The following is a 27362-nucleotide window of genomic DNA, read 5'->3' as shown; positions in this document are numbered from 1 at the left end:
CCTGTGAATTTGTCTCTGTGAATGTGACTACTCTAAGTACCTCATATAAGTGGAATCATACAGTATTTGTCTTTTTGTGGCTTATTTCACTGAGCATAATATCCTCAAGGCTCATCCATGCCATAGCATGTGTCAGAATAGTCTTCCTTTTTTCAAGGCTGAATAGGGACTTCCCTGGTGGTCCAGCGGTTAAGACTCCTCGCTTTCAGTGCAGGGGGCGTGGATTTGATCCCTGGTCAGGGAACGAAGGTCCCACATGCCACGTGGCAAAAAAAAAAAAGGCTGAATAATATTTCATTATATGTATATACCACATTTTGTTCATTCATTCATCAATGGACACTTAAGTGGTTTCCATCTTTTGGACTAATGCTGCTGTAACATGGGTGTACAAATTAGAGATTTATTTATTTATTGATCATGTAACAATTTGGATGGATATTGGGTATTGGGTGATGCAGATTGTCTCCATGAGATGGTTGTTAAAGGACCCTGAGTTTTGGGGCTACACCATTGCCTAGGGTTTTGTTATCCTCTGTATCCAGCTAACAAGAGGGGAAAGAATATGGAGCAGGCATGCTTGTTTTTTTTTTTGGTCTTGTTTTGTTTTTGCCGTACGCGGGCCTCTCACTGTTGTGGCCTTTCCCGTTGCGGAGCACAGGCTCCGGACGCGCAGGCTCAGCGGCCATGGCTCACAGGCCCAGCCAGCCGCTCCGCGGCATGTGGGATCTTCCCGGACAGGGGCACGAACCCGTGTCCCCTGCATCAACAGGCGGATTCCCAACCACTGCGCCACCAGGGAAGCCCGGGATGCTTGTTTTTAAGCACCTTGGTGTGGAAATGGCCACTGTCACTTCCATTCCAGTCCTATTGGTGGCAACCGCTCACAAGTCCTCACTTAGATGCCAAGAGGACTAGTAAATATAGTCCCTGTATGGGAAGGCACATTCCAGGAATAATTCCATACATTGGAAGGGAAGAGCAGGTTTTGTGGTGAATTAGCCATCTCTACTGCAACTCCATCCTGTGTTTGGGAAATAGCTCAATACTATTGCTTTGGCTGTCTTAAGAGACTCATAATTACCAATAGTTTAAATCAGATAGAAAGCAATTTCTCTCCTGTAACATCTCAGCCAGCACAGAGCTTCTTTTCCACAAAGCCATCAAGTGTCTATCTTACCCGTTCTAGCTTGTTGCTCCACTATCCTCCATTTATGGCTTCCATCTGGTGATGCAAAAGAGCCGCTCTGGATCTTGCCATTGGGTCCTTAATTTAGTCAGCTGTTTCCCCCACCAACCAGAGAAGTTCCGAATGATCTGATTCAGAGGAGCACAAACGTGTGAACTTTCTTATACACAGGTATCGTGGGGGTGAAGTTCATACCCATATAAATAATTTGTATTATTGTTAATGTCATAGCCCTTCCCCTCCATTCTAAGATGCATTCAAAATTTTACCTATGTAGTATTTCTGAAGGTGAGACACAGGCATACCTTACTATTTACACTTAATACAGGACTTTTTTTTGTTTTTTCCTGAAAGGATATTATTAAATCAACAATGCACATTTTATGATTGATGCTGGCTGAGCCTTGAAGGCATACAGCAGCCACAGTAGTAGAAATAATACTACTAGTAAGTAATATTAATCACTACCATTTCCATTGAGAGCTTACTATGAGCCAGGTATTGAATTAAGCAAATGTACACAGATCATCTCGTTAAATTGAGGCTGTGAAAGGTGTTATTCAACAAGCTAATGACTTCCAAGCTTATGACTGTTTTGGTGATGACGATAAGAAAATAATTATAAATAACATCGATAAATCATCTGTTGCTTAGGTGACAGCCAGCCAACTACAGACCCGGGAAAGGACGAGAAGGTCCCAGCCTGCAAGGACACTGTGGTGTAAACAGGAATTTGAAAAGCATATATTTACTAACAGAAACAGCTAACTAAGCTTACAAAGCACCCTCCTCACAAGAGGGGAGGTGGATCCCTAGCTGCTATGATCAATATTCTGTGACAGATACACTATTGATACTATGTATAAAATAGATAACTAATGAGAACCTACTGTATAGCTCAGGGAACTCTACTCAATGCTCTGTGGTGACCTAAATGGGAAGGAAATCCAAAAAAGAGGGGATATATCTATACGTATAGCTGATTTACTTTGCGGTACAGCAGAAACTAACACAACATTGTAAAGCAACTATACTCCAGCAAAAATTAATTTAAAAAAAATTCTGTTACAGGAGGCAGTTTGCACAGGCACGGGTCAATGCAAGAATTTGGAGCCAGATTCCACGGGTTCGAGCCCAGGCTCTGCATTCTCGGTTGTGTGACTTTCGCCAAGAGCCTTGATCTCTCCGTTCCTCGTATCTGCAAACCTGGACTGGGTACTCAATAGGACTTAATGTATCTAAAAGCCCTTGGAGGCAGGCGTGCAATGTTACTTTAGAAAGGAGGACACAGGCTCAAGAGATGGACGTCGACGCCGGGCGGCGCCTTAAGTGCTCAGTCCAGTAAAGAAAGGACCAGGGTGGCAGACGAGGGACCCCTCCGGGCACGCGGGCTCCAGCCGCTGAGAGCGGCGTCGGCAGGGAAGGGGTTACAACGATAGAGACGACAGGAGGACCATGGGTGGCATGAGCCGCCCTAGCTGCCGTCCTCACGAACGCCTCCCGTCCCGGGCTAGCGCCGGGAGCCGAATGCGCAGGCGCGAGAGCCCGGCGTGGGGGCGGGGGGCACATCCCTAGACACCCGGAAGTCTCCGCCTAACGGGCCGAGCCCGGGCCTCCTGTCCTGGAAGGGGGCGGGGCCCGAAGCCCCTCAGAGCGCGGCGCCATAGAGCGTGGACGGAGGACCCTTGTCCTAGACGCATCCGGAAGTGGCTCCCTGGGGCGCCCGCTTCGCACCATTTAGCTGGGGGGGGGGGGGTCGGCAGCTAGGGGGTTGCCGGGCTCGCCTTCCTAGAGCGGCGAGGACGGGGTGGAGGCTGGAGGTGGGGTGGGAAGGGGAGGGGGGAGCGGCGCGGGCGGAAGCGGCCAGGAAGGTCACTTCCGGCCTGGGCGCCCGTCCCCCTGACCCCAGGGTCTGAGTCGCCGCTGCCGCCGCTGCCACCATCCGCGAGGGAGGAGAGAGGAGGAGGAGTGCGGCGCGGCGGCCCCGGGACCGAGGAGGTGAGGGGAGGGCGCGGGGGCGGGGGCCATGCGCCGGGGGCCGGGTGGGCGCGCGCCTCAGGGCGCCGGGCTGCGGCCGGGGGGGCGGGCGGGGAGGCGGGAGGCGAGCGCGACTGGGCGGGCGAGTGCGCGTGCGCGCCGCTGGGGGGGCGTGAGTGGGCGCGCGGCCGGTGACGCGGGGCGGGGCGGGGGCACCGGGAGGGGCTGCGGGGAACGCGCTTGGGGAGTGCGCGTGCGCCGCTCCCGGGAGCGCGCCCGAGGCGGGAGCGCGCGCCGGGCCGGAGGCTCGGGCGAACGCGTCCTCCCTAGCTTCCCTGGCCGGTCGTGGCCGGAAGCGGTGGCGACTCCCGGGGGAAGTTGAGGCCCCGGTGGGGGAGGAGGCCGCGCGGGCCCAGCCTGCCTGACCGGAAACAGCGGCCACAGGGGGCCCGTCGTGGCCCCCGGCCTGCCCCCATTCCTTCCCCCTTTCAAAGGAACTCGGTCCCGCTGTCGTCCCGGGCGGGCTGCGTGCGGCCTTTGATCCGGCCGATAATTACGGGCATTCCGGCCGGCGGGAGGCTCATTCATTCGCCCCTGCGCGGGCGGCGGGCAGGAAGCGCGTGCGCCAGAGGGGAAGTGATGGGCCAAGGTCAGGCACCGCGTGGCCCGCGGGGCAGGGCAAGGATGGTGGCCAGGCCCGATAGCCATCCCGAGGCCTCCCGGGCGCCGAACCGCGCCCCTGAACCCCAGCTCCCAGTCTCCGCCGTAAAGGGGGACACCCCCGTTCGTGGAAATGAGTGCCTTTCGGTCTCGCGGGGTCGGGCAAGCTTGGGATGGCGTGATCAGTCGGAAAAGTGAGCCACAGCGAGTGTGGACAGAGGCTGTTACAGAGCCGTTACCAGTGCTTGGCACCAAGGACAGGGAGATGAACAAGGTCCCTGAGGGAGCGGGTAGAGACCTGGACAGAGGTCCGTGCCCCTCTCCTCCCCTCTCCACCCCCGTCCTCCTCCAGGGGGCCGAGGGAGCCAGGGAAGACACCCCACCCAGCCCAATCCAGAGGGGCAGTCAGCGTTTTAGGAAAGGACTGACTTGGTTTGGGTTTTCCGTGTGGTTCCTGGTGCCCGGCCCTGCGTTGGGCAATGCTGAGGATCCAGCTAGGAGCTGGGTCTGGCCTCGCTTCTGGGGAAGCACAGTTGCTGTTGATCCTGGCTTATCTCCTAAGACTGTAAGCCTCTTTGGCTAAATGCAGCTGGCATTCACCTACCTGTCTCTGCTGTAGTCTCCTTTGTCCTCCTGCCTCAGCCGCAGAGAACGTTGAGATCAGATTCCTTCTAATGTTATCTCTTGTATTAGCCCTTTTCCTCCTGGAAGTCATCCAGGTCTGACCACCACCCAGCAGAGCTAGAGAACAGGGAGGGCTTAGCACCATGCTGGGCCCAGGAGCAGCACTGTAGTGTGTTAGCCCGGGGCTCTGGGGTCAGACTGACTTGCTTTCAAGTCCCAGCTTCACCGTTCATCACCTTTGTGACCTTGCGGCACAAGTAATTTCTCAGTTTCTACTTGAGTGAAACAGGGATAATAATAATAGTATTGATCTTGGCAGGAAGATTCTTAATGCTTTCCTCTTAGAGCCAAAGCAAATCTCATAAAAGTGGGTGTAAAGCATGTGGACATGCCTCTGGGGCCAGGCATTCCTAGGCCAGGCTCTGGCTCCGTCTCTTCCAGCCCTGTGACCTTGGACATGCCACTTCCCCTTTCCCAGGCTCAGTTTCCTCCTCAGTCCCTTAAGATGGAGAGCACAGTCGACCATTCGCTGGATAAGCCTGGTCCATCAAAGCTGCTGCCCAGGCCCCGCCCTGTGCTGGGCCCTTGGACACAGCGGTGGTCCTGGTGCAGTGCTCTGCGGTGGGGTGGGAGAGGAGGGTCACTCGGCTGGGCAGCACTTCCTGTCCTGGAGCAGCTCAGAGCCCTGGCGGGGAGGCACGTGCATGGAAGCCCAAGGCTCAGGAATTTGCCAGGATAGCCCTGGGAGCTAGAGGAACCCAGAGGGAGGGCATTCTGGTCAGGGAAGGATGTCTGGGGAGATGGCGTGTTCCGAATCTTGAAAGACAGAGGAATTGGCCAAGAGGACTCTGGGAGTCCGGGGAGGAGGATGGTGAGTTCTGGGCAGGCAGAGGTAATCTTGCTCCATGGCCTCCAGCGACTGCCTGGCTGCCCTGTGCTCTTTGGTGGTCACTTCTGGGCACACAGATCTCGGGGCACCTGTGCTCAGATGAGGCCCATAGCCCCCTAACCCTGGCTGGCTGTCCCACAGTGCTGCTTGAGGTCTCCTGCCTGCCGAGGCACGTGCCGGGCACTGCCCCCAGGGACTCAGCTCTGGCCCTGGCCTCCTGGTGGAGACAGACTGCAGATCTGACGACACTCTGGCTGAGCCCTAGGCAGGCGGCTGGCCCTGTGCCCGGTACTCAGTGTCCTGAGCCCTCGGAGGCCCTGGGATGGGGTGGTCACCCCACTCTGGGGGGGACTGAGTCCCAGGCGCCACGGCAGCACCGGAGCATGGGTCTGTGTGAATCCAGAGCCTGGCCCTTTCCCATGATGCCGCCGCCTGCGTCAGCTTCTTTTGGCCAGGCTTGGGGCCTGGGGGAGACAAAGGCTGTTCTGAAGGAGGTCTCTTAGGTGTCATTAGTTGGTTTGGGGACTCGGGGATCCCCTTCCGGTGGGGCAGCTATTGTGAAGATTCGTACAGGTGGGGCCGCTGGCTCAGGGGATTCTGAGACCCAGCCCCTCATTTCAGGTGTGCCTTTCACAGGTGGTGAGGACACGGGCAGTGTGTGCTGAGATGCAGGTGTCAGGAGGCCTCACTAACCTATGAGGCAAGTAGGGGAGTTCTGTTGTCACGCTAGTAGGGTCAGCAGCCCTGTCGTAGGAGCAGAGAGAGCCGTTGCCTCACCCCACTGTACAGCCAGCCAGCAGAGCTTGGGGTGAGGGGCTGGCGGGGAGGGCCCTGGGCTGCTCCTGGGCCCACCTTGGCGGGCTTTCCCTGGCTCCGTCTGCCTGGTCTCTGGGCTCTCTCATGCCGAATGAGGAGTCCCGTGTGGGCAGCCTGGTAGTGAATGTTGCTGGGGACCCAAAGATGCATCAGACGTGGCCCCAGCCTTGAGGCTCAGGGTCAGGCCGGCCAGAAAGTTGTGGCCCCGTGGGGCTCTGTGTGCAGGGTCTGCTGGGAGGTCGCAGTCCTCCAGGGCTGTGTGGGGGACACGCAGGGGTGAGTAAGCCGGGGAGATCCTCCCAGGGACATAGGCTGCATCTGTACTCGTGGAAATAAGGGGAGCAGGTGCCCCTGTCCTTGGTGGAAGGGGAAGAAGTGCCTTGGAGTCTGGCACACTGGTTTCACCTTGGCCCTTCTGCCCTGTGGCTCTGTGGCATTGGGTCAGCCAGTGAACTTGTCTGAACTGGGCGTTAGACTCCTGGTTCACACTTACTAGGCAGTACTGGGCACCTGGCTCCTTGTGGAGCGCGTCATCTCGTCTGATCTTGACGCCAAGCCCACGAAGAGGAGACACGGGGTGAAGCACCTGCCCTAGGCGGTGGGTGGTGAGGCCGATCCCGACCCCGGCAGCCTGCCCTCCTGCCCGGAGAGGACGACCCCTCGTCTCTTGGTGGTGGTGGGGGATCAAGATTATGTTCCTGCTGCACCCTGTGCGCGGTCTGCAGTGTGTAGCCTGTGCTTGATGAATGCGAGCTGGCCACTTTTTAAAAAAAATTAATTATTTATTTTTGGCTGCATTGGGTCTTTGTTGCTGCGCGCGGGCCTTCTCTAGTTGCGGTGAGCGGAGGTTACTCTTCGTTGTGGTGCGCGGGCTTCTCATTGTGGTGGCTTCTCTTGTTGCAGAGCACAGGCTCTAGGCACACGGGCTTCAGTAGTTGTGCCACGTGGGCTCAATAGTTGTGGCTCACGGGCTCTAGAGTGCAGGCTCAGTAGTTGTCGCGCACGGGCTTAGTTGCTCCGCGGCACGTGGGATCTTCCCGGACCAGGGCTTGAACCTGTGTCCCCTGCGCTGGCAGGCAGATTCTTAACCACTGCACCACCAGGGAAGTCTTGAGAATTGGTCTTATTTGATAAGAGGGGACAGTTGAGCTGAGGGAAGGGAGAAGTCTGGGAAGGATTTCCGGAGGAGGTGCTGTTTTTGCTGGGCTCTGGTAGCAGATCTACAGGGGGAAGGCGGGTGGGCAAGGTGGAAGGAAGCACCGTGCAGATCGCACAGATGGCCAGGTTGGGAGAGTCCATGCTCACCTGGAGGATGGGGAGTCTGGCCCGTTGGCCTGATTGAGGGGTGACAGAACACGCGATGCCCCGTAGGTGCAGTTCTGGTTTTTGTTTTTTGTTTTTGTCCTGAAGAGTATTTTGTTTGTTTAAACAATTTTCAGTTGCTCACCAGCATTTGAGAATCAGGAGTGGCCACAAATGTTTCGGGAGCTCTAGAAGCACTGGGTGGCCGGTGGCTGGGACGGGGCAGAGGCTGCCGTGCTCCCTCTACTCCTGGGTGGGCCTGCGGCCGCAACAGTAGGTCAGGGTTCTAGCAGTTCCAGAAACTTCTGTCTCTCGTGGAGCAGATGGGGAGTGGTGACTGGGGCTGTGCGTGTCTACCCTGAGCTCACTCTTTTCTGAGCCAGCCCGGCCCTGCTGGGCCCCTGGGAAGGGCTTCAAAGGACCTGAGAGAGGCCAGGTGTGGGAAGTAAAGCAGTGTAATAGACTTAGCAGGAGGCAGCCTAATTGAAGGAAAGGGGGAGGAAGCAGAGAGACAGAAGGAAACTGGAGCGGGAGCCTCAGGACCTCGCTCAACCCTGTGTGTCTAAGCATGCTGGAATCCTTGGAGGGAAGAGTGGTCTGCCCAGCTGGCCCCAGACCAGACAGAAAACATGTAAATGGTCAATCCATGGAGGAAACACGGACAGTTGCCACCAAAAACGGGGTGCAAGATCCTGATGGCATCACAGAGACATTCCCCCAACATTCAAACCACAGGTCTGACGTGGGGAGGGCTCCCGGACCACCTTGGGGGCCCGGGGGGCCCAGACAGATGCAGAGGAGGGAACAGACCGGGTCTTCAGGCCTGGAGTGAGGGGTGAAGAAGCCTACAGAAAAGGGAAGTGAGGAAGGAGCTGGATGGGAGATGTAGGGGTGTGCCTGCAGCCCTGGGGGTACTGGGGGGCACCTACCATCCAGGGAGGGCTGAAGAGGGGCTGAGGGTCCGAGGCGGCCCTGTTGAGTCGGTGGTCTGAGAGCTCCAGCCCACTCACCTGCAGGGAGCTGGCGTGCACAGGAGCGGATGCTGGAGATGAGGAGGGCCATCCCAAACAGTGGTGGGTGGTGGCAGCCTTGGAGGGAAGTAGGCCCTGCGCTGGGATGTCGGCGGGGCTTGGTGGCCTAGGGATTTGATATTTGAGCAGACCCTTGAAAGGTGAGAAGGGGCCAGGCAGGTGGAGGACTGGGCCAGGCTCTCTGGCGGGAAAGAGGAGGCCTGGGCGGGAGGTGGGAGTGAGGGGCTGGAGGAGGAAGTGAGTTTGCAAGGGTGACTGGGGCCGATGGGGCCCTGCAGGACCTGCAGAGGAGTCTGGATTTTGGACTGAGTGCAGCGGACACATGTTGGAGGTGGTTCAGGCAGGGGAGTGATGTGAACTGAGCTACCTGAAAAAAAAAAAGTAACAGTTTCATTGTGATGTAATTCCCATGTTGTACAGTTCACTTACTTAAAGTATGCAGTTAACGTATTCACAGGGATGTGCAACCATCACCACGCTGATTTTAGGACTTTCTCATCATCCCCTAAAAGGCTGTGTACCCACTCGTGTCCCCCGGCCCAGAGCCTCTGAGAACCACTGGTCTGTGTTCTGACTGGATTTGCCTGTCCTGGACTTTTCACGTGAGTGGAATCACACACCACGTGGTCTGTGTCTGCCGAGGTCCATCTGTGACGCAGCACTGGTCAGTGCTTCCTTTTCCTGGCTGAGTAATACTCAAGCTACAGATGGACCACGTTTGTGCATCCATTCACCCGGTGATGGGGGTTTGGGTTGTCTCCACTTTCTGGCTGTTGTGATTTATGCTTCTGTGAACACGTGTGTATAAATTTTGGGGCGGACGTGTTTTCACTTCTCTTGGGTACGTGGCCAGAAGCGGAGTTGCTGGATTATAGTGTAATTCTGTGTTTAACCTTTTGAGGAGCTGCTAATCTCTTTTCCACAGTGGCTGCACCATTTCACAGTCTCAGCAGCAATGCACGAGGGTTCCAACTTCTCCACACCCTCACCAACACTTGTGTTTTCTGTTTTTATTATGTCCGTCCCAGTGGGTGTACAGTGGGGTCCCTCTGTGGTTTTGATGAGCGTTTCCCTGAGGGCTGATGATGTTGAGCATCTTTTCATGTACTTAACAGCATGCTGTCTTTGGAGAAACCTCTCTTCTGATCCTTTGCCCGTTTTTAGTTGCTTATTTGAACTGAGTGCCTTGAAAAGATGAATTGGTCCGTGGTGTGGGGAATGGACTCTGGAGGGGTGTTTGGCAGGAGTGGGGGCCCCCGGGGGGTAGGAGTTGGGAGTTGGGAGAGGAGGGTGGTGAGGATGGCAGGCAGGGGAGAGGGAGCGGGGAGGGAGCTCCAGGAAGGGAGGGAGCGTGTGTGCACACGATGGTGCTGCCTACTGTCCCCGGGGTCAAGGCTGAGAAGTAGCCACTGGATTTGGTGACCAGAAGGTTGTGGGAGTGGCGGTTGGAGGATGGCGGGGGAGGAGGTGGGGGTCACAGCTCAGCCCCAACAAGATCGAGGACAGGGGGAGCAGGGAGCCGCCGGCAAGCAGAGCTGGGGGAGGAGGACGAGGTGAGATTGGCAGCAGAAGAAAGAGCTGGGTAATTGGTGGGCAGGCATCCAGAGGAGGTGGGCGGGATCTAATAACAACAATAATAACGATAATTTGTCTTGCACTTAATAGCCGGCGCTAATTGAATCGCTCAAGGCCCCAGCAGGGGCGTGTCTTCGTCTCTGCAGAGCGGGGGTCCGAGCAGGGTGAGGCTGGGCCGGTACTGTTGAGCATTTGGGGGGCCGGGGGAGAGTAGGACCCTCTGCTTTTGGCCTCCGGGGCCATCAGAGTCCACAGTCAGGCTGGCTGAGGGAATTGCCCCTTCTCCCCCAGAGAGCCGCCCGGGTCCTGAGAGCAGCTAGCTTAGGGGCTGCCCGAGGCCCTCAGCTCTGGCCGCTCCCCTCTGAGGTCCTGGGGCAGGACCCCAAGCCCCCCGGATCAGGACAAGAGGGCCCAACAGCTGCGTGAGTGGATGAGCGCATGAGTGACTGGCTGGACGGGGGAGGGAGGGACCTGGGTAGGATGGTTTAGTGAATGCCCTCGGCTCTTCACCAGGATTGCAGTTGGTCCCCCAGCACGCGCTTCCTGACCTCTCACTCAGCTCCAGGGGTACTTGCTGGTCCCTGTTGCACGGGGGCGGCAGCCGAGGCCCAGAGAGGCTGAGCCGCATGTGCAGGGTCACAGAGTGGAGTGGCCGAGGCACCAGGCTCCAGCCTCCGTGCCAGGAGCCAGGGCAGCACCGCCGCCGGGGCCTTTTCCGCGGAGACAGAGGAGATGCCGGGGTGTTCTCACCTCGTGGGTGGTTTTCAGTCTCCCTGGTGGGTGGTGTAACCTCCCTCTGCTCAGGGCTGAAACCGAAATGCAGAGCGGACTGTCCCCGAGTCCCCAGGTGTGCCCTGCACCAGGCACCCCTGACCAGCAGCGCCAGTGGGAGCCCCTGCCGAACCCCCAGAAGTCAGCGAGAGAAGCTGCCTCTTTCTAGGGCCTCGTAGTAAAGCTCTGCCTCGTCAGGGCTTCCTGCCGTGTCTGGAGCACCATGCGGACGGCTGGCTGGGCCTGCACGGCCCTGCTCTGGCCCCTCTGCCTCCAGTGCCTCGTCTGCTACCCCAGGGCAGGCCGGCTCTGCCGTCTTCAGGGCCTGGCATGAAATGAGGAGGTGAGCCCTGGGGCAAGAAGCAAGAAGACAGCTCCCCTCTCTTCGAGGCCTCTCGGCCTGCCGGGCCGCTTTTGACCTGGTCGCACTCCCCCAGGCACAGGGTTGCCCTCGGGGTGCAGGCCTGGCCCCTGCCCGGCCCGTAGGACCTCCTGTGCAGAACGCGGATCCCGAGATAAGATTAGCAGTAGTCTCAGGGCAGCGACCACAGAGTATTGACCCCCATGCGCTGGGCTCCCTCACCACTGGTGGCCCTGCTGTGGCCCCTGCAGGCACCCCACCTGCCCCTTCCCGCCCTCCATTGCACCATCCAGGGCTCAGCCTCCCTCAAGCCCACCTATCCTGTCCCTGCCAGGCCTTTCCTGTGTGTCTGCTTGGCCTGGGACGCTTTCCCCTAAATCCTGGCATCCGTCATTCCTTCGCATCTGGGTCGGCAAACTCTCCTTAATGAGCCAGAGAGTAAACGTTTGAAGGCTTACAGACCAAGAGGCCATGTTGAGGGTATATGTTGACACCTACATACCAGTTAACATGTGACCATTTAAACCCCGTGAGAACCGTTCTTGGTTGGAGGGCAGCTTCCAGGAGGGTCATTGTGTACGGACCCTCCCTTACGTTATCCCGTCTTGGCTCCAGTCTGGCCCATGGAGGGGCCTTTGGCAGTCTGTAGGGGGTGTAGGATTTTCCTCTGCCCTCCTAGGGCTTCCGGCTGGACTGACTAAGGCGGATTAACAGGAGAAAAGCATACGAATTTTATTTCCGTGAGCTTGGGAGCCCTCAGGAGAAAATCGACGGAGTGCTCCTTGTACACCAGGGTGAGCAGGTGCCGTGGTGGGGAGTAACCGTGGGACCTGGGGGGATGCAGGAAGGAAGGTCATTTTAGCAGGTCTCTCTCGGGATGTTTCTTCTTCCTGGAGCCGGGAGGGCACTTTCACGTGCCCCCTGCTTTCGGGGGAGAAGGTGCGTTCAGAGCGTCCTTGTTGCACCTGCTGTTTTCCGACTGCCCTGAATTCGGGGTCATCAGTGTGGTAAAGCAGCCTATCAAGGTGGAAGTTCTGCATCTCACGTCCTGGTTCAAGAGCAGCCCCTTCCCCTCCATGCCCAGCCTCACTTTCCTGCTGGCTCTTCCCACCATGGAAATCGGGGTGTTGGTTCCCTCACTGCCTTGTTCCGGGCAGCGTGGCTCCTGGTGCTCAGTAAGCACCTCTGGGTGCAGGGAAATCTCTGGTGCAGGGCTGGCCACTGTCACCTCCCTGTCCTCCGTCCCTTCCCCCAGAGCCTGTGGGTTCCCTGGAAGGAGGATGGAGGCCAGCCCAGGCCTTGTCGCTGCAGGAAGCTGGCCTGAGGTGGACGCTCGAGGCCGGGAAGTCCCTGCTTTATTGACTTAGATGTGATTGTTCCAGTGGCAGCACATGATAACCGCCTGGCAAACGAGTTTCAACCCAGAAGCCACAGAGGAGCGGCCTCTGTCCGTCCCACCTCCTCAGCCCCCGAGCCCTTGGCCTCTCTTCCTTTTCTTTCTCTTGTGTGTTTCTGTTGTTGCTGGGGTTTGAATAAGAGGGCCCCGTACGAATTCTTAGGTCTTTTTACTTTTTAATTGAGATATAAGTCACATATTGCAAAGTTCGCCCTCGTAAAGTGTACAATTTAGTGGTTTTTAATATAGTCACAGAGTTGTGCAACCATCACCACTGTCTGATTCCAGAACATTTTCATCGCTCCAAAAAACCCCGTGCCAGTGCGCGATCCCTCCCCATCCCACCCCCAGGCTGGCAGCCGCTTATCTCGGCCTGGACGGTTCACATCCCGGAGCCGCGCTCTGAGTGGCCTTGTGTGCTGGCTGCTTCCCCGGGCGTTGGAGTTGTCACCCCTTGTTGGCTGTCACGCACAGCACTGCTGTGAATAACACTTAGGAGTGGGGTCCTGGGGTCACACAGTGACTTCGTCATTATCAGGACGTGCCAGGCTCTCTTCACAGCGGCTGCCCTACTGGCACACCTGCCCGCCGTGCAGTTTTCACGTTTACCTGTGATCTGAGGGCCCGCACAGTTCTCTCTCCCCAACACCCCGATTTCCCTGTTGTGATACATAGGCCTTGTCACCAGAAAGAAGCCAACCTTTAGTCTTTTCCCCTCGTTACACAAGTAATTATCCATTAATGTAAAAAAAATTGAGAAGGTGAAGGTAAAGGAGAAGAAAATGTTAAGATGGCTCTTCCTGTTATTGGCTGGGGGGGCGGGGGTGGGGCGGCCACTTTACAGCGTTGTTTCAGAGGCTGTGAGATGTCCGTAGACCCGCTTCCCATGGTCTGTGATCTTATTACACTTTCTCCCACCACGGGGCTGGCGGGTTCTTTCCGGTTCTTACCCTGTTCTAAATCTTGCTGTGGCAGACCCTGCAGGAAGCATTTTCCGAGGTTTGGGTTTTCCCCGCAGATTAGCTTATGAAGTGGGCTTCCCCGGGCAGGGGCCGTGAGCTCCGCAGCGGCATCACCTGACTGGGCCCTCGTCACCCAGATTGTGCATGTCGTACCAGGCTCTCGGCCCGCTAGGGGCTGGGGCCCGATGGGCCCGAGGGCCGGTCTGTCCTTCCGGTATGGGTCTCACCACTTCCTGCAGTGGGTCCTAGAAGGGGGGTGGTCGTGGGGGTCGGATTTGGGGTGCACTGCGTTCCGTCCCTCGAGCCTCTGCTCTGTTAGTTGGCCTGTCACCCACCCGTTGGCAGCACATGTCTGTGCCTGGCGCTGTCGTGGGGCCCCCGGAGGGTCTCGGCAGGGCCCTGGAGGCCGGGTACATCCCCTGCCCCGTGACCTGCAGCGAGGCCGTGGGCCCGGGAGGGAGGCAGGGCAGCGTCCTCCTTTGTCCCCCGGCTGCCAAGGTCCTGGGAGTCGTCTCAGCCCTGAGTCCCGCACCACCAGTGCTGAGTAACTCCTGGCTGCTGTCCAGGTGCTCCTTGCTGTTGCTGCAGGGGACCCGGGATCTGGCCCCGCTGCGTCCCAGATACAGTGACGGGAAGCTTGCCTTGGTTTTGTCATCAACCCTGCCGTGGCCTCCAACCAGAGCTTGTCCGCCTCACCACCGGCCTCACCTCTCGCCACTGGCTGCATTCCCGTGAGCTGCCTGGTTCAGGCTCCCACATCTCGTCAGATTTTGGCAATTCTTGCGTGCTTGGTGGGGGTGTCTCCCTCTTCGTGTCCCGACGGTCTGCTCACTGCCGGGTCCAGGGGGTGCTTGGGCAGCTCCGCCCAGAGGTGGCCCAGGACCCGACAGGCCTCTTTGAGAGGCGTCTCCCTCCCTGGCCTCCTGGCTTGTCTTGCCCTTGGATTGCGCCCCTGCTCTTAGAGTCCTTGTGACCATTTGTTGAGCGTCAGGATGGCGGAGCGGGTGAGCCACGCGGCCTGTGTCCCTCCTCTGCTCCTGGGCGCTTCCACCTCTGTGCCCTGACCCGGGTGGTGGGGGTGGTGGTCACGTGGGGCACTTGGGCGCAGGTTAATGTAGGGCTGCGTCTGACTGTGGGACCTGGGCCCGCCTTCCCTCCTGGCCCGCGAGCTCTGCGGCAGGCCTGGCCTCTCCGGTTACTGCCCGTCTCCTGGTCTCAGGACTCCGTGAGTGAGCGCTTGGGAGAGCCAGGCCCAGACCCTGAGCGGCAGCTCCGCTGGTTCTGGGCACAGACTTGGAGCGGGGACGGTCTGCCTTCACGTCCCGGCTCTGCCGCCCCTGCCTCGGAATCCTCACGGCTGGGGGTGACGGTCGCGTCTGCCCAGAGGGTTGCATCAACCACTGAGAACAGTACCTGGGGGCTTGTGAGCCACTTGCTCGGCACAGCCGCGTGTGTTTATTACTTAACTAAACAGGCCGGTTAAACAGGCCAGTTCTCTGAGCTTCTGGCAGATGTCAGCAGAGGTTACTGAGGGACGGGCCATGGAACGGGCTCCTTTCTGTGCCTGGATGGTGGTGAGCCCCTTGTTACTGGGGGATTCAAGAGAAATGGGTCAGGCTTGTTGTGCCAGGGTGTGTGATGCTTAGGGCTGGATGGCTCCGTTCCCAGATGCCAATTCCCCCAACTGGAGCGGGGGACAGAAGGACTGTGTGGGGAGAGGTTCTCTGAGCTGTGTGCATGCAGACAGATGGGCCTTGGTTTGCACCTGAAGGGGCCTGAACACGAGAGGAGGAACCGAGGCGCCGCCCCGGGTCCCAGTCGGTGTGCCCCTTCTTGTCAGAAGGACTGCCTGCCTGCCAGCGTCCTGCTGGAGAGGGATGTCACACCAAGGAGCAGGGCCCAGAGGGGACCCGAATGCCGTGGCCCCAGTACCAGGCTCCGCTGCCGGGACTGGGTGCCTGCCCACACCCCGCCCGCCCTGCACACTGAGTCCAAGATGCAGGCAGACCCCTGCCGGCTCCGCACCTCTGCGCAGCCTGGAGCCCAGGCCTGGCAGCTCCTGCCCTGCCCACCCTGCAGGGGCCAGAGCGGGAAGGGGAGGAAGGCTGAGCTGTGCGCCCCGAGGGCCAGGCTCTGCTGTGGCGTTGCCCCGGGCAGCAGCGGGGAGTGGAAGTGTGGGCTCTGGAGGCAGGCCACACAGTATGTGAGGGACGTGCACGCCAGTGTCCACAGCAGCCGTGCTCACTTTAGCCAAAGGGGAAACACCCAGGCTCTGTCTGTCACCCAAAGAACGGAGAAACAAACAACACGTGGTCTGTCCCTGCAGGGGAGCATTACTCAGCCATGAAAAGGAAGGAAATCTTGACACGCTGCTCCGTGGGTGAGCCTTGAGAGCGTGCCACTCAGCGAGAGAAGCCAGACGCCAGAGGCCACGTGCTGTGTGATGCCATTCATAAGAAACGTCCAGGGTTAGGGCGAGTGGTGGCCAGGGGCTGGGACCAGAGCGGCCGGCGCTCCTCCCGTGCAGGTCCCCGGAGGGTCCATCGTCGCTGTGTCCAGGCCTGGTGTGGAGTTTTGCTTGGCTGGCCCATGTCTGGAAGCAGACCTCAGACTGTGAGCTGCTCAGACGCTCAGTGCCCGCGTCACCTGTCTCCCTGTCACACACTGTCACGTGTCAGTGGGGTTTGCCTCATCCTGGTCCAGGGAGAGGCCTTAGGACGGGCCTGGCAGGGGAGCCCTTCTGGCCTTGATTGGTGGGATGGGCCCTGGCCTGGAGTGGATTTAGGGTTCCCCTGCTTGGGGTGAGAGCTCCGTCTGTACTTGTCTCACGTGGACTTCACGACCCATGTGTCGGGCTGTCCTCCATCTTCCTGGTGAGGAAACCGAGTGGGGGGGTGGAGGGGGTCTCTTGCCCCGGCCCCAGCTGGTCAGCGGTGGAGCTGGGATGCTAGCCCCGGCCAGGTGGCCGCAGCCAGAGCACTTCCTCCTCACCCAGGTTGCGTGTGGCCTCGGGCTGGACCCCTGTCCAGTGGGGGAGCAGAGGGCCATCTCTCCCTTGGCCCTTAAGTCCCCGCCGCCATGCACCTCCTGTCTGCTGGGCCTGAGCCGGGCGCCTGGAGCCCACATAGCACCTGTCCCCCCACCCCGGGGCCCTCCGTCCAGTCTGGCGTCCTGTAAACTCTGTCCTCTGTCTCGTCCCCTTCTAACAGGGACCCAGACATGGAGCTGCGGGAAGAGGCGTGGTCTCCGGGGCCGTTGGATTCTGAGGACCAGCAGATGGCCAGCCATGAGAACCCAGGTGAGGCGGCCTTGAGGAGTTCTTCCCAGCTGGTCCCTCACCCTTCCCTGGACCCTCGCTTCCTTTGTCTCCCCTTCCCCTCCCGTGGCTCGGGGCTCACCATCCTTCCTCTGGGGGCTCAGCCAGGCTGCCTCCCGGGCCTGTGTGGAGTCTCCGAGTTCCCTCCCAGCTGGGAGCCCCTGGGGGCTGCCCCCTCCCCTCGCTGGGTGCTTGGCACCGTTTCTAGGTGGCCCCTTGGACCTCCTGGGCGGGATGCTCTTTAGACCAGGGTGGCAGGCCCACATACCAGTGGGCCAGGACGTGGAGAGCTGGGGACAGACTGTGATGTGTGGGGAGCGGCAGGCTCACAGAGCAGGGCCAGTGACCATCCTGAGGGACAGCTGGGTGTCTGGGTTTTTATGGGGCTTGTATCTTTCTGGGGTTTTCTCTGTCACTCTTTAAATATTGGCCACATGTTTTGTTTGACAAAGCGTTATTTGGGTTGAATAAAACTCATCTTGGAGCCCTCGGGGACTAGGCTTTGCTTGCTGAGACCCCACCTGGCCCCGCTGGCCCCTTCACGGCCCCACCCCTTGCCCTCTGGTGAAGATGTGCTCCCCATTTCCAGGGGTTTTCATGCAGGGCACCTGAGAAATAAAGTATGAGCTCTTTTTCATGCTGCTTTTGATGCGTCTTCGTGCGGGCATCCCGTCCTCGTGCGTTTTGGACGGGGTCAGCCAGCATTTCTTGCTGTGAGGGGGCAGAGGGGAGGTGTTTTCGGCATTGTAGGCCTTGTGCCCCTGCAGCGTGGAAGTGAATGGGCGCGACCACCTTATTTATAGAACAGGCTCTGAGGTCGTGATCCCGGTGCCAGCGTGTCATAGTCGTCCAAGAGAGGTTACGAGGGCCTGGGCGGGCTGGGGATAGATTGCATAAAGCACTCGAGCCCCTTCGCCTGATCTAGTTCTAAGATCCACTGAGGGGGTGAGGGAAGCTCCTTGCGCTGGCTCCAGGCAGCCGTGGTTACACAGGAGGAAACAGATTTCAGGGCACATGGCACGTGGGGCACAGACCCTCCACCACCCAGCAGGAGGGCGCACGGCCCATCCTTCCCCATTTCATGCTGTCGGGCCTGCCCCTTCCTCCTTTCACTGTCTTTTAGCCTTTTTAAAATTAATTTTACAGTCTGTTTCATGCTGGAAATTGCAAACATCGATAGTGTGGTGATTGCACTTCCCACTGCCTAGCCTTAGCGGTGAGCAGTACTTTGCGGTCTTTTCCCTGGTTGTGCCTGCTTTTTCTTCTGGAGAATTTTAAAGAAAATCCCAGATATTGTATCATTTCACCTACAGATTCTCCAGCAATAACAAACGCTCATCTCACCTGACGAAGCGTTGCCCAGTGTGTGAAGGTGTCCCCAGCTGTCTCCAAAATGCATGTTTGCCTTGAAGTAAGGTGGTTTTAATTTTACACTCCGTCCACTAACTCATTCTCTTGAGGAAACCTCTACAAAGCACAAGTGGGTTCTCATATCCCCTTTGTCCGGCCTGCTGTCCCCGACCCAACCCCCCCACCGGAGTCTGTTGCAAGTCTGCTCCGGCCCCTCCCTGCGTGGTACCCCCAACCGCGTGACACCCCTTCGCTCAGCTTGTAAGCCGTGTGGCCCAGATGCCTCCAAGCTGCCGTGCGTCCCCTGGTTCTGGGCCTGCCCTGTTGGGTCCTACCTCTGTGGCAGCCTCCTGTGATGGCACAGGGCCGGACCCCTGCCCTGAGACCCCCCCCCCCGGCTGATGCCTGGACGCAGGAGCAGGAGGCTTGGGCTGGCGGTAGCCCCTGTAGGCTGTTTCCCTGTTGGGTCGGGACGAGGGGTCCGTGAGCAGGGCTGTGAGCGCTTCCTGTGTGCCCCGAGCTTGAGGCCAGCCACCTCGGGCAGGCCCTCTCATGGAATCCTCACACCCTTCGAGCTTGGGGTGCTGATCAGAGGGTGCTGGGCAGAGAGAGGCCAGGCCACCGCCCAGGGTGAGGCAGCCGGGAGCCAGTGGAAGGGGCCTGGGGCCTGGACTGTCCGTAGGCTGCAGCCAGAGTCTGTTGCGCTGCCTCGCTGGCGCACTGACCCCGGCCCACCGCCCGCAGGTGCGAGAGCTGTCCAGGCTCAGCCTGGGGCCTTAGCTACAGGGTGTTCAGAAAGAGAAGCCATCCAAAAATGGATAATAAAGAGACATCCCATTTCTGAGGTGGGAAAGAGTCTTCAGCTGGTGTGTTGGAAATCACCCACCAGGGACAGGGTCCCGGCCTCCCGCTCTCACGCCCGCCTCTCACGTCTCAGTGCCCTCCAGAATGACCCCGCAGAGTTCACCGCAAATGCCACGTCTGAGGCGGATGACAGCAGACCCACGTAAAAACACAGCAACTGCCTGTGGGCAAAACCCATGTTCCCGGGTCACACTGGCAGCACACCTTAGGTGCAAAGCCCCAAAATACAGCTGGATGGGGACAAGCCAGCAGCCGGGGCAGTGTGGTGTTAGCAGGGGCAGGAGGGGAGGACGCCCCAGGTAGCCCTCGGGGGTTCACCGGAGGACTTGGGGCTGGTCACGCTGCGGCCAGCAACTGAAGCTGGAGGGGTTCTGTCCAGACCAGGAGCAGGGAGCGCGGGGCTGCTGGGGCCCATGGCTTCCTTTACCCAGGTAAAGTGCCCTGCCCTGGCAGGACCCATGCAGAGCAGAGCCCGTCAGGAGGGGGTTCAGGATCGAGCGGGACCCCTGTCATTGGCCACAAGGGAGAAGGGAAGGTCCAGATAAAATCAGGGGTGGCCGCAGAGCAGGCAGCCCTGCACTCGGAAGAGGGAGCCCTGAGGAGCCAGAAACGCTGTCCAGAGTGTAGCCTCCCAGAAGTTCAGGGAGACTGACCACAGAAATGAGCGAAACTGGAAAATGGTGAGTTCAGTCCTCTTGCTTCCACCCCCCAGGAAGCTATTAGAATAAAAAAGAAGAGGGGCAAATAGTATCTCCACAGACAGGGAGGGTGGTCAGAGATACACCTGCAGACAGGTCAGGATTGTTCAGAGTGGCCAGGAGATGACGGCCCCTGGAAGTGCAAGATCAGAACAGCTCAGCCCAGGGGGCAGAACTCAGCAGAGAATTAGAAACAGAGTCAAATTAATTTCAAAGTGAAGTAGGAGGAATTCGAGACTGAATAAAAATAACACATTGTTCCTTAAGAAAAATCGAAGGTGAAAAAGAAGGCCATTTTAAAATCAAAAAGAAATGAGTAAAGATTAAGGCAGAGTAAAAAACAACAGGTACTGAAGTTAGGTAAAGAAAGCCTTTGAAGAAGAAATCCAAAGGAATATAATGGTAAAAACTACGAGTCCAGAAAACATTCCTGAAATGTCAGAGTTAGGTATTGAAGGAGCAAATCACGGATCTGAGAATATCAACTCGGATGAACAAGACATATTCTATTCAAGTCACTGGGCTTTAAAGGAAGAAGCAAATCCTTTGGGGCATCTAGGCAAAAAGAGCAAATGACTTACAAGGCAAGTAGATGGCACTGCTGTCAGACTTCGCCAGCAGTGCTTTATGCCAGGAGAAAATGGAGTCATATTTATGATTCTCAGGGGAAGAAAAGGTAGAGCTAAGAATCGTATTCAGGAAGACTGCCTTCCACGTTGGAAGGGCGCAGATGACCTCAGCCAGCAGGAGCTGAGCAAACAGGGTTGTCGTGGGGCCTTCCCGAGGAGTCTGCGGGCAAGTGAGCCTTGTGCAGCCGCCGCGGCCAGAGAGATGGGCGCTGAGCCGGGGCAGGCTCAACGAGGGCTCAGGCAGTGGAGGTCTGGCTGTGAAATCAGTGAGGGGAACAGGAATAGTTCACCTGATTTCTCAGGAATGGTACTTGGCAGTGGTGGGGGTGATTCTAACCATTCAAGTTAGAATGCTTATCTTGAAGCTGTGTGATGTGGGTTCAGCAAATAAGCAATTATGGGCTAGTCAAGTCCTCTCTCCCCTAGTGAGGAACAGAGATGCAGATGTCCTAGAAAAGACCGCATAAAAGCCTTTTGGCCTGAATTTGTATGGGAAGTATCAGAAGTCACAGGAATTTTATCTTAAAAAAAAAAAAGTGAAGATCATTTCCACATTTTGGTTTTGAAATTGTTTCCCACGAAAAGAAGCCAGAGTCCCTTGGAGAAACGGCCAGTTGCAGGTTTGGGGTGGGAAGTATGGATGAACCTGTAGCCCCTTGTTAGGCTGGATGGCAGAGAATCTGTCAAAGACCACCTGGGTCCCGTCCAGAGGACTCGGAGCTCACTTGAGGCTCCCACGCGCTGAAGATGGCAGGCAGTGCAGCCTACCGGATATATTTAAATCCGTGATCTCCTAATGATGTTAAGAAAGGAAAGACTATGTGGTTACCTTGGAGGGTGGTAGGGAACCAGTTTGTAACCTGGAAAACTGGGCAGGTAAGGGGAAATGAGATTCATCCTGCCATAACCACATGAAATTTACCACTGGATACCAACCAACAGATGATGTAGAGTCTCTAAAAGCTATTCCACCTCCTAAACGCAGGAGAAACCACAGGGCAGCCCCATTTTGCACCCCTCGACGAATCAGCAGACCTAAGCGTTGAGCATCGGTGGCCCTTGATATCACAAAAAGAGAAACACGAGATATCGGGTGCCTTCAGTGAAAGAACAGGATTGCACCTTCAGAATGACTTCAGGGGCTGGCGGGGCTGGGTGAGCCAGCTGCTAACCGGCAGCAGATGCAGGGCACTAGGAGCATGCAGTCAGCAAGGGTCCAACTGGCCTTAGGGCTCCGCTTCTTAAAAGGAAAATCGTAAGGAAAAGCAAGAGATGGAGGAAGTCGTGTCTTACAGGAGACTTAAAGACATACTGAAGTAGGGCTTCCCTGGTGGCGCAGTGGTTGAGAGTCCGCCTGCCGATGCAGGGGACGTGGGTTCATGCCCCGGTCCGGGAGGATCCCACATGCCGCGGAGCGGCTGGGCCCGTGAGCCATGGCCGCTGAGCCTGCGCGTCCGGAGCCTGTGCTCCGCGCAACGAGAGAGGCCGCGGCGGTGAGAGGCCCGCATACCGGAAAAAAAAAAAAAAAAAGACATACTGAAAAAGTAACGGACCGAACTGTCTGGGATGTTTCAGTTGGGTGACAACCGTACAGAAATGCAAGGGAACGATTACTGCACAGGTCAGGATGGTGGTTATATTTGGGGTTGAGAGGGGGTGAGCTTGGGAAGGGCACGGAGGGACTCCCGGTGGGTGGCCAAGACCTGTATCTTGACGGGGCATTTGTCTTTCTGCATTGATTGTGGTCAGCTCTGCATTCCGGGCTCTGCATGTCGTGTGTTTTAGGGGAAAAAGGTTAACATCCGGTAAAGCCGCAGGTCCTGCCCTTCCCCAGAAGGTCTGCTTGGGAGGATCCACCCTGGGGCGGGAAGCTGCGTGGGCGGCAGGACCCCTCCTGGGCCCAGAGCGCAGGAGCCGGAGCTGAGCCCTCCTTCAGCGAGAGAAGGACCCTGACAGTTGCTGTGGGATGACGGGACCTGGAGCCTGGGACACCCCTCCCCTTCCCTTCGGGAATGACGATCACTCGTCATTTCTGTGCTTTTGATTGAGTGAGCCCGTCATGCTGGTCGCTGTCCTCTCCGCTTTCCGGGAATTCTTGCATCCTTTTAAAGATGACGTTTGTGCGGCAGTGAAGTTGCCCCCATGAGGAAGGCGGCCCAGAGGGAAGCCGCTGACTTCCAGCCTGACCTGGAGGGGTGCAGACTCAGACTCTGGTGTGCCTGAGAGCCGCCCGCTGCTTGGAGAGCGCCGGTCCCTGCACCCACTCGCAGGGGGGGCCAGGAATCCGAAGGTTGAGAGAGAACCCCGCCTCCCGAAATGATTAGACCCTTTTCCATTTAACAGCTTAACACCTGCTTAAAAAGTAGTGAGTGGGGGAAACAGAACGCAGCAGCGGAGAGAAGAGTCACGTAGCCCAAGGCTACAGAGGAAGCCTGCACCCGCTGCACGCACCTCACTGCCCAGCCGGCTCCTCGGGCCTTCTCTCCCTGTTTCTGGACCTGGACGGGTGGTCGGCCCCTCGCCAACCGCCCCCCCCCCCAACCCGCATCCAGGGCCCCGGATTGAGTTACAGGTGTTTCACAAGTTCAGATGGGCTGTGTTCAGTTCCTGTCATCATGATTGTAAATACTCTTCATCGCTGAGTCAGGCGGCATATTGTCAAACTTTCTTGACAACTTTGAAAACAAGACGTTTATTTCAATCAAAGGAGTGCAGAATACTTGCTATGGGTCAGGTGGTGCGGCTCATTTCCCGCAAAGAGCAAGTCTCCTTTCCAGCCCAGCCCAGTCCACCCCTGCTGCCCGGACACACTGCTCAGAGGCAGACAGCTCCCCAAGGTTCACTTTTTTATTCTTGAATATCTCCACATAATGTGCTTATGACTCTATTGCTTTTTCTTTCTTTTGGCTGTGCCTGGTGGCTTGCGGGATCTTAGTTCCCTAACCAGGGATCGAACTGGGGCCCGTGGCAGTGGACGCCTGGAGTCCTAACCACTGGATGGCCGGGGAATCCCCATGATGCCACTTCTTGATTTATGTTGACACCAAAGTGGGCCCTGTGTCATCTCTTGAAAAGCGGCCCCCACCCGGCCCAGACTTGCTACCTGGATTTTTTTTTTTTCCTGCTCCATATATGATTCTATATCCCATTACCCTTTCCAGTACAGGCGGTCTTGGGACCCAGACTACCCGTGCAGATACTGCTTTGCTGCTCCCAGGCCGTGTAACCTTGGGCGGTGGTTCATCTTCCTGGTGCCTTGGTGTTCTCACCTGTAAAGACCCGAGTTCCATGGAGCCCACCTTACAAGACTTAAACGCATGGATGCTTATGAAGTGCATGGGACCACTGTCTCAGGACAGTTGGAGCACTTTGTTCCCGGCCAGGTGCTGGAACACAGGGATCGGGCCGCTGTCCTTGTGGGCTTGCAGGCTAGTGAGAGGGAGAGGGAAAACAATGTTTGGTAGGTTATAATAGGATTCACCTTTGAAAGACACCTTCGCGGTGCACCTAGGGGCGGGGCCAGGGGCGGGGGGGCGGGGCTGTGATCAGGGGGCGGGGCCGGAACCCAGGCACGAGTCCGCGCTCGAGCACGTGCCCCACCTCCATTCTGTAACTCAGGCCCAAGCCGGACAGGGAAGGCAAATGTCGCCAAGGGTGCACACAGAGCAGGCCAAGCAGGCCAAGCGTGCACACAGAACAGTCTCGGAGAGCTGGGCAGGCTGCGGGGAGGGGCAGGCTCTCGTCTCGGGAGGCCGGCCGCTCAGGCCAGGCGCGGCGTAATGGTATTAGAGGCTTTGTTGGGCAGATGGCCCGTGGTGGTGTCCTCAGTTTGCAGACGCCAGGACCAAGGCCCCACGCTCCTTTATTGTTTGCACTGGGCATACAGTACCTACAAACCCAGGGACCAGGGTGAGGAAGTCTGTCATAGAGGCTGCAGTGTTTGGAGGTTGCACTCCCAGTTAATGGAGGGTCAGGACTTCCATGCGGCCTGTGATCCCATTAACCAGTCCGGTGACCCCTTGCTCTTCTCTCTTCTCCACCCGCAGCCAGGATTATCTTCCGAGAGCCCAGATGTGACACCATCATTTCCCGCTTGTACACCCACAGGGTGCTGCAAGCCCTTGTCCCTGGGCAAAGGTGGAAACCGCGCTGCGGCTGCCTTCCGGTCTGGCGGGGACGCGCTCTGCTGGCCCCCAGCCTGGGGCCTGGGCTTCGGGAGGCATTCTTTACTAGGAGCCTTCTCTAGACCTCCATCCCGTACCCCCGTTGGTTTCTGTTGTTTCCTTTAGCAGACATTTCTGGCGTCCCTACTAAGTCCCGGGCATTGTTCTAGATGCTGGGGAAACGGCCGTGAAGGAAGGAAGAGTCCTAAGGGATGGGTAATGAATGTTTAGTAAAATGCCAGGGCGTGTTCGATGCCCTGAGGACAGGCACTAGGAGGGGTGAGGGGAAGGGGACCGATGGGAGGGACGTCTGACCAGGGCCAGGTCCGTGAGGAGGGCTCCGCACTGGCAGGGCCCAATTGCCCTCTGAGAGAGGTTCTGCCACCGCCCCCGTTACAGGGAAGCCTGGGAGGGCGCACAGGTGAGCGAGGTTCCCGGGGGCACGCAGAGCAGCAGGTGGAGGAGCCCCAGGCCGCCCTCGCACGTAGGCTCTCTGACTCCCTCTTCTCCCCTCTTGCCTTCCAGTGGACATCCTCATCATGGATGACGACGACGTCCCCAGCTGGCCCCCAACCAAGCTGTCCCCGCCCCAGTCGGCGCCCCCGGCTGGTCCCCCGCCCCGGCCGCGGCCGCCCGCCCCCTACATCTGCAACGAATGCGGCAAGAGCTTCAGCCACTGGTCCAAGCTGACGCGGCACCAGCGCACGCACACGGGCGAGCGGCCCAACGCCTGCAGCGACTGCGGCAAGACCTTCTCGCAGAGCTCGCACTTGGTGCAGCACCGGCGCATCCACACGGGCGAGAAGCCCTACGCCTGCTCCGAGTGCGGCAAGCGCTTCAGCTGGAGCTCCAACCTCATGCAGCACCAGCGCATCCACACGGGGGAGAAGCCCTACGCCTGCCCCGACTGCGGCCGCAGCTTCACGCAGAGCAAGAGCCTGGCCAAGCACCGGCGCTCGCACAGCGGCCTCAAGCCCTTCGTGTGCCCGCGCTGCGGCCGCGGCTTCAGCCAGCCCAAGAGCCTGGCGCGCCACCTGCGGCTGCACCCGGAGCTGTCGGGGCCTGGCGTGGCGGCCAAGGTGCTGGCGGCCAGCGTGCGCCGGGCCAAGGCACCCGAGGAGGCGGCGGCGGCGGACGGCGAGATCGCCATCCCGGTGGGCGACGGCGAGGGGATCATCGTGGTGGGCGCGCCGGGCGAGGGGGCCGCGGCGGCCGCAGCCATGGCGGGCACGGGGACCAAGGCGCCGGGACCCCGCTCGCGGCGCGCCCCGGCCCCCAAGCCGTACGTGTGCGTGGAGTGCGGGAAGGGCTTCGGGCACGGGGCCGGGCTCCTGGCCCACCAGCGCGCCCAGCACGGGGACGGGCTCGGGGCGGCGGGGGGCGAGGAGCCCGCGCACATTTGCGTGGAGTGCGGCGAGGGCTTCGTGCAGGGTGCGGCGCTGCGGAGACACAAGAAGGTCCACGCCGTGGGCGCGCCCTCCGTCTGCAGCCGCTGCGGACAGAGCTACTACCGGGCAGGCGGGGAGGACGACGACGACGACGACGACGAGGCGGCGGGCGGGCGGTGCAGCGAGTGCCGTGGCGGGGAGGGCCGGTAGGGGCGGGGGCCCGGGGGGGCAGGGCCCCTCGGGCTTGGCGGGGACGACGGCGCAGGACCCAGAGACCCGGGGAGAAACGGACAGAGGGCTGCCCCGGACCGGCGGCGCGCTCTACCCCCTCCCCTCCCGCGGCCTGTGCGGCCTGAGAGGTGCGGCGGGCCTGGGGCGGGACACTGGGGACGCTCATCGGGCCGCCCGGCCCCTCCCCGCGCCCGGCCCTCGGCCTGGCCTGACCCTTGTAGGTTCTCGGCCGAGCCCGAATCAAGACGTGTGAGAACTAGAGAGACCAAGATACGACAAAACCCACGAGCGAAAGACCATTTTCCCTCTTTCTCTTCCCCACCAACGCGGGGTGTTGAGAAGATGGCGAACATTGGGACCTTTCCACTCGGAGGGGCCCCAGAGAGGGAAGGGAAAGAGGGGTCCTTTTCCCTTTTAGAATTTTCTTTATAATCATATCCCCTTCCTGACCCCGCCTACCTATTATTTTCTCTCTTCTTCGCGGGTCCCATCCTTTTTCCTCGCCCTAGTCCTTCCTCCCCCCTCCTGGATCTGGGGTAGCAGAGAAGTGCTGGAGCGGAACTAGCCCCTGTCCCAGGCGCACCCCGCAGAAAACGGGTTCCCGTCTCATCCCAGGCCTGGGCACGGTTGGAGGAGGGGTGCGGGGGGCAATAAATCGCACTATCCAATTGTCCCTGCTGTGCGTGTTTCTTGAGTTCGGGTAAACGGAGGGCTCCGCACCGGGCAGTTGCTGCTGAGGGGGTACTGACCACGGGCCAGGCCCGTGGAGAGAGGCTGCCGGCTCGGCTCGCACTCGCGCCCGGGTGCAGACTGGGCGGTTGTCCTGGAAGAGTGACCGGCCAGGTCACCGGCAGCGGGTTCTGGGCCCCAGCGGAGTGGCCGTCAAGTATCCAGGCTGGAGGATGGGCAGGCCTGTGAGGAACTGGGGCGGTTGTTCAGAGTAAGGCCCACCCGCTGCTGCTTTTGAAAGGAATCTCACCGTCTGGAGGTGCAGGTGGGAGTTGCACAGGCCGTGCCTCACCTCACAGTGGAGGGCAGCCTCCCCCCACGCAGTAAATGAGCCCATGCTCCCGTCTGGGCGTCCTACCCCAGCCCCTGCAGCCCCTTCCTGCATCCAGCTTCTTGGAAGACTTGGCCTGGACGTTGCACCTGTGTCCCCCTGCTCAGATC

At 58.7% G+C, this 27362-nt stretch overlaps 1 protein-coding gene across 11 annotated transcripts in view; it reads left to right on the top strand.

Annotated features, from left to right (window-relative positions):
• ZNF787 (zinc finger protein 787) overlaps positions 1–26865 on the top strand; it is a 68452-nt gene extending 41587 nt beyond the window's left edge. Inside the window, exons 1-4 of one of the 11 annotated variants that reach the window (XR_007474253.1) lie at positions 3004–3187; positions 16763–16851; positions 18183–18280; positions 24457–25092. Coding sequence is in view for 9 of the 11 variants with exons in the window: in XM_049703308.1 (XP_049559265.1) it covers positions 16773–16851; positions 25099–26171 (1152 nt within the window). In the remaining 2 variants the exon portion in view is untranslated. The other 10 variants (XR_004478853.2, XM_033412042.2, XM_049703311.1 and 7 more) reach the window with 10 other exon arrangements.
• The last annotated feature ends 497 nt before the right edge of the window (positions 26866–27362 follow it).

The sequence above is a fragment of the Orcinus orca genome, chromosome 20 (genome assembly GCF_937001465.1).
Source record: "Orcinus orca chromosome 20, mOrcOrc1.1, whole genome shotgun sequence".
NCBI classification, from domain to species: domain Eukaryota; kingdom Metazoa; phylum Chordata; class Mammalia; order Artiodactyla; family Delphinidae; genus Orcinus; species Orcinus orca.
Note: the sequence above shows the minus strand (reverse complement) of the source record. Positions and strands in the feature narration are given on the sequence as shown.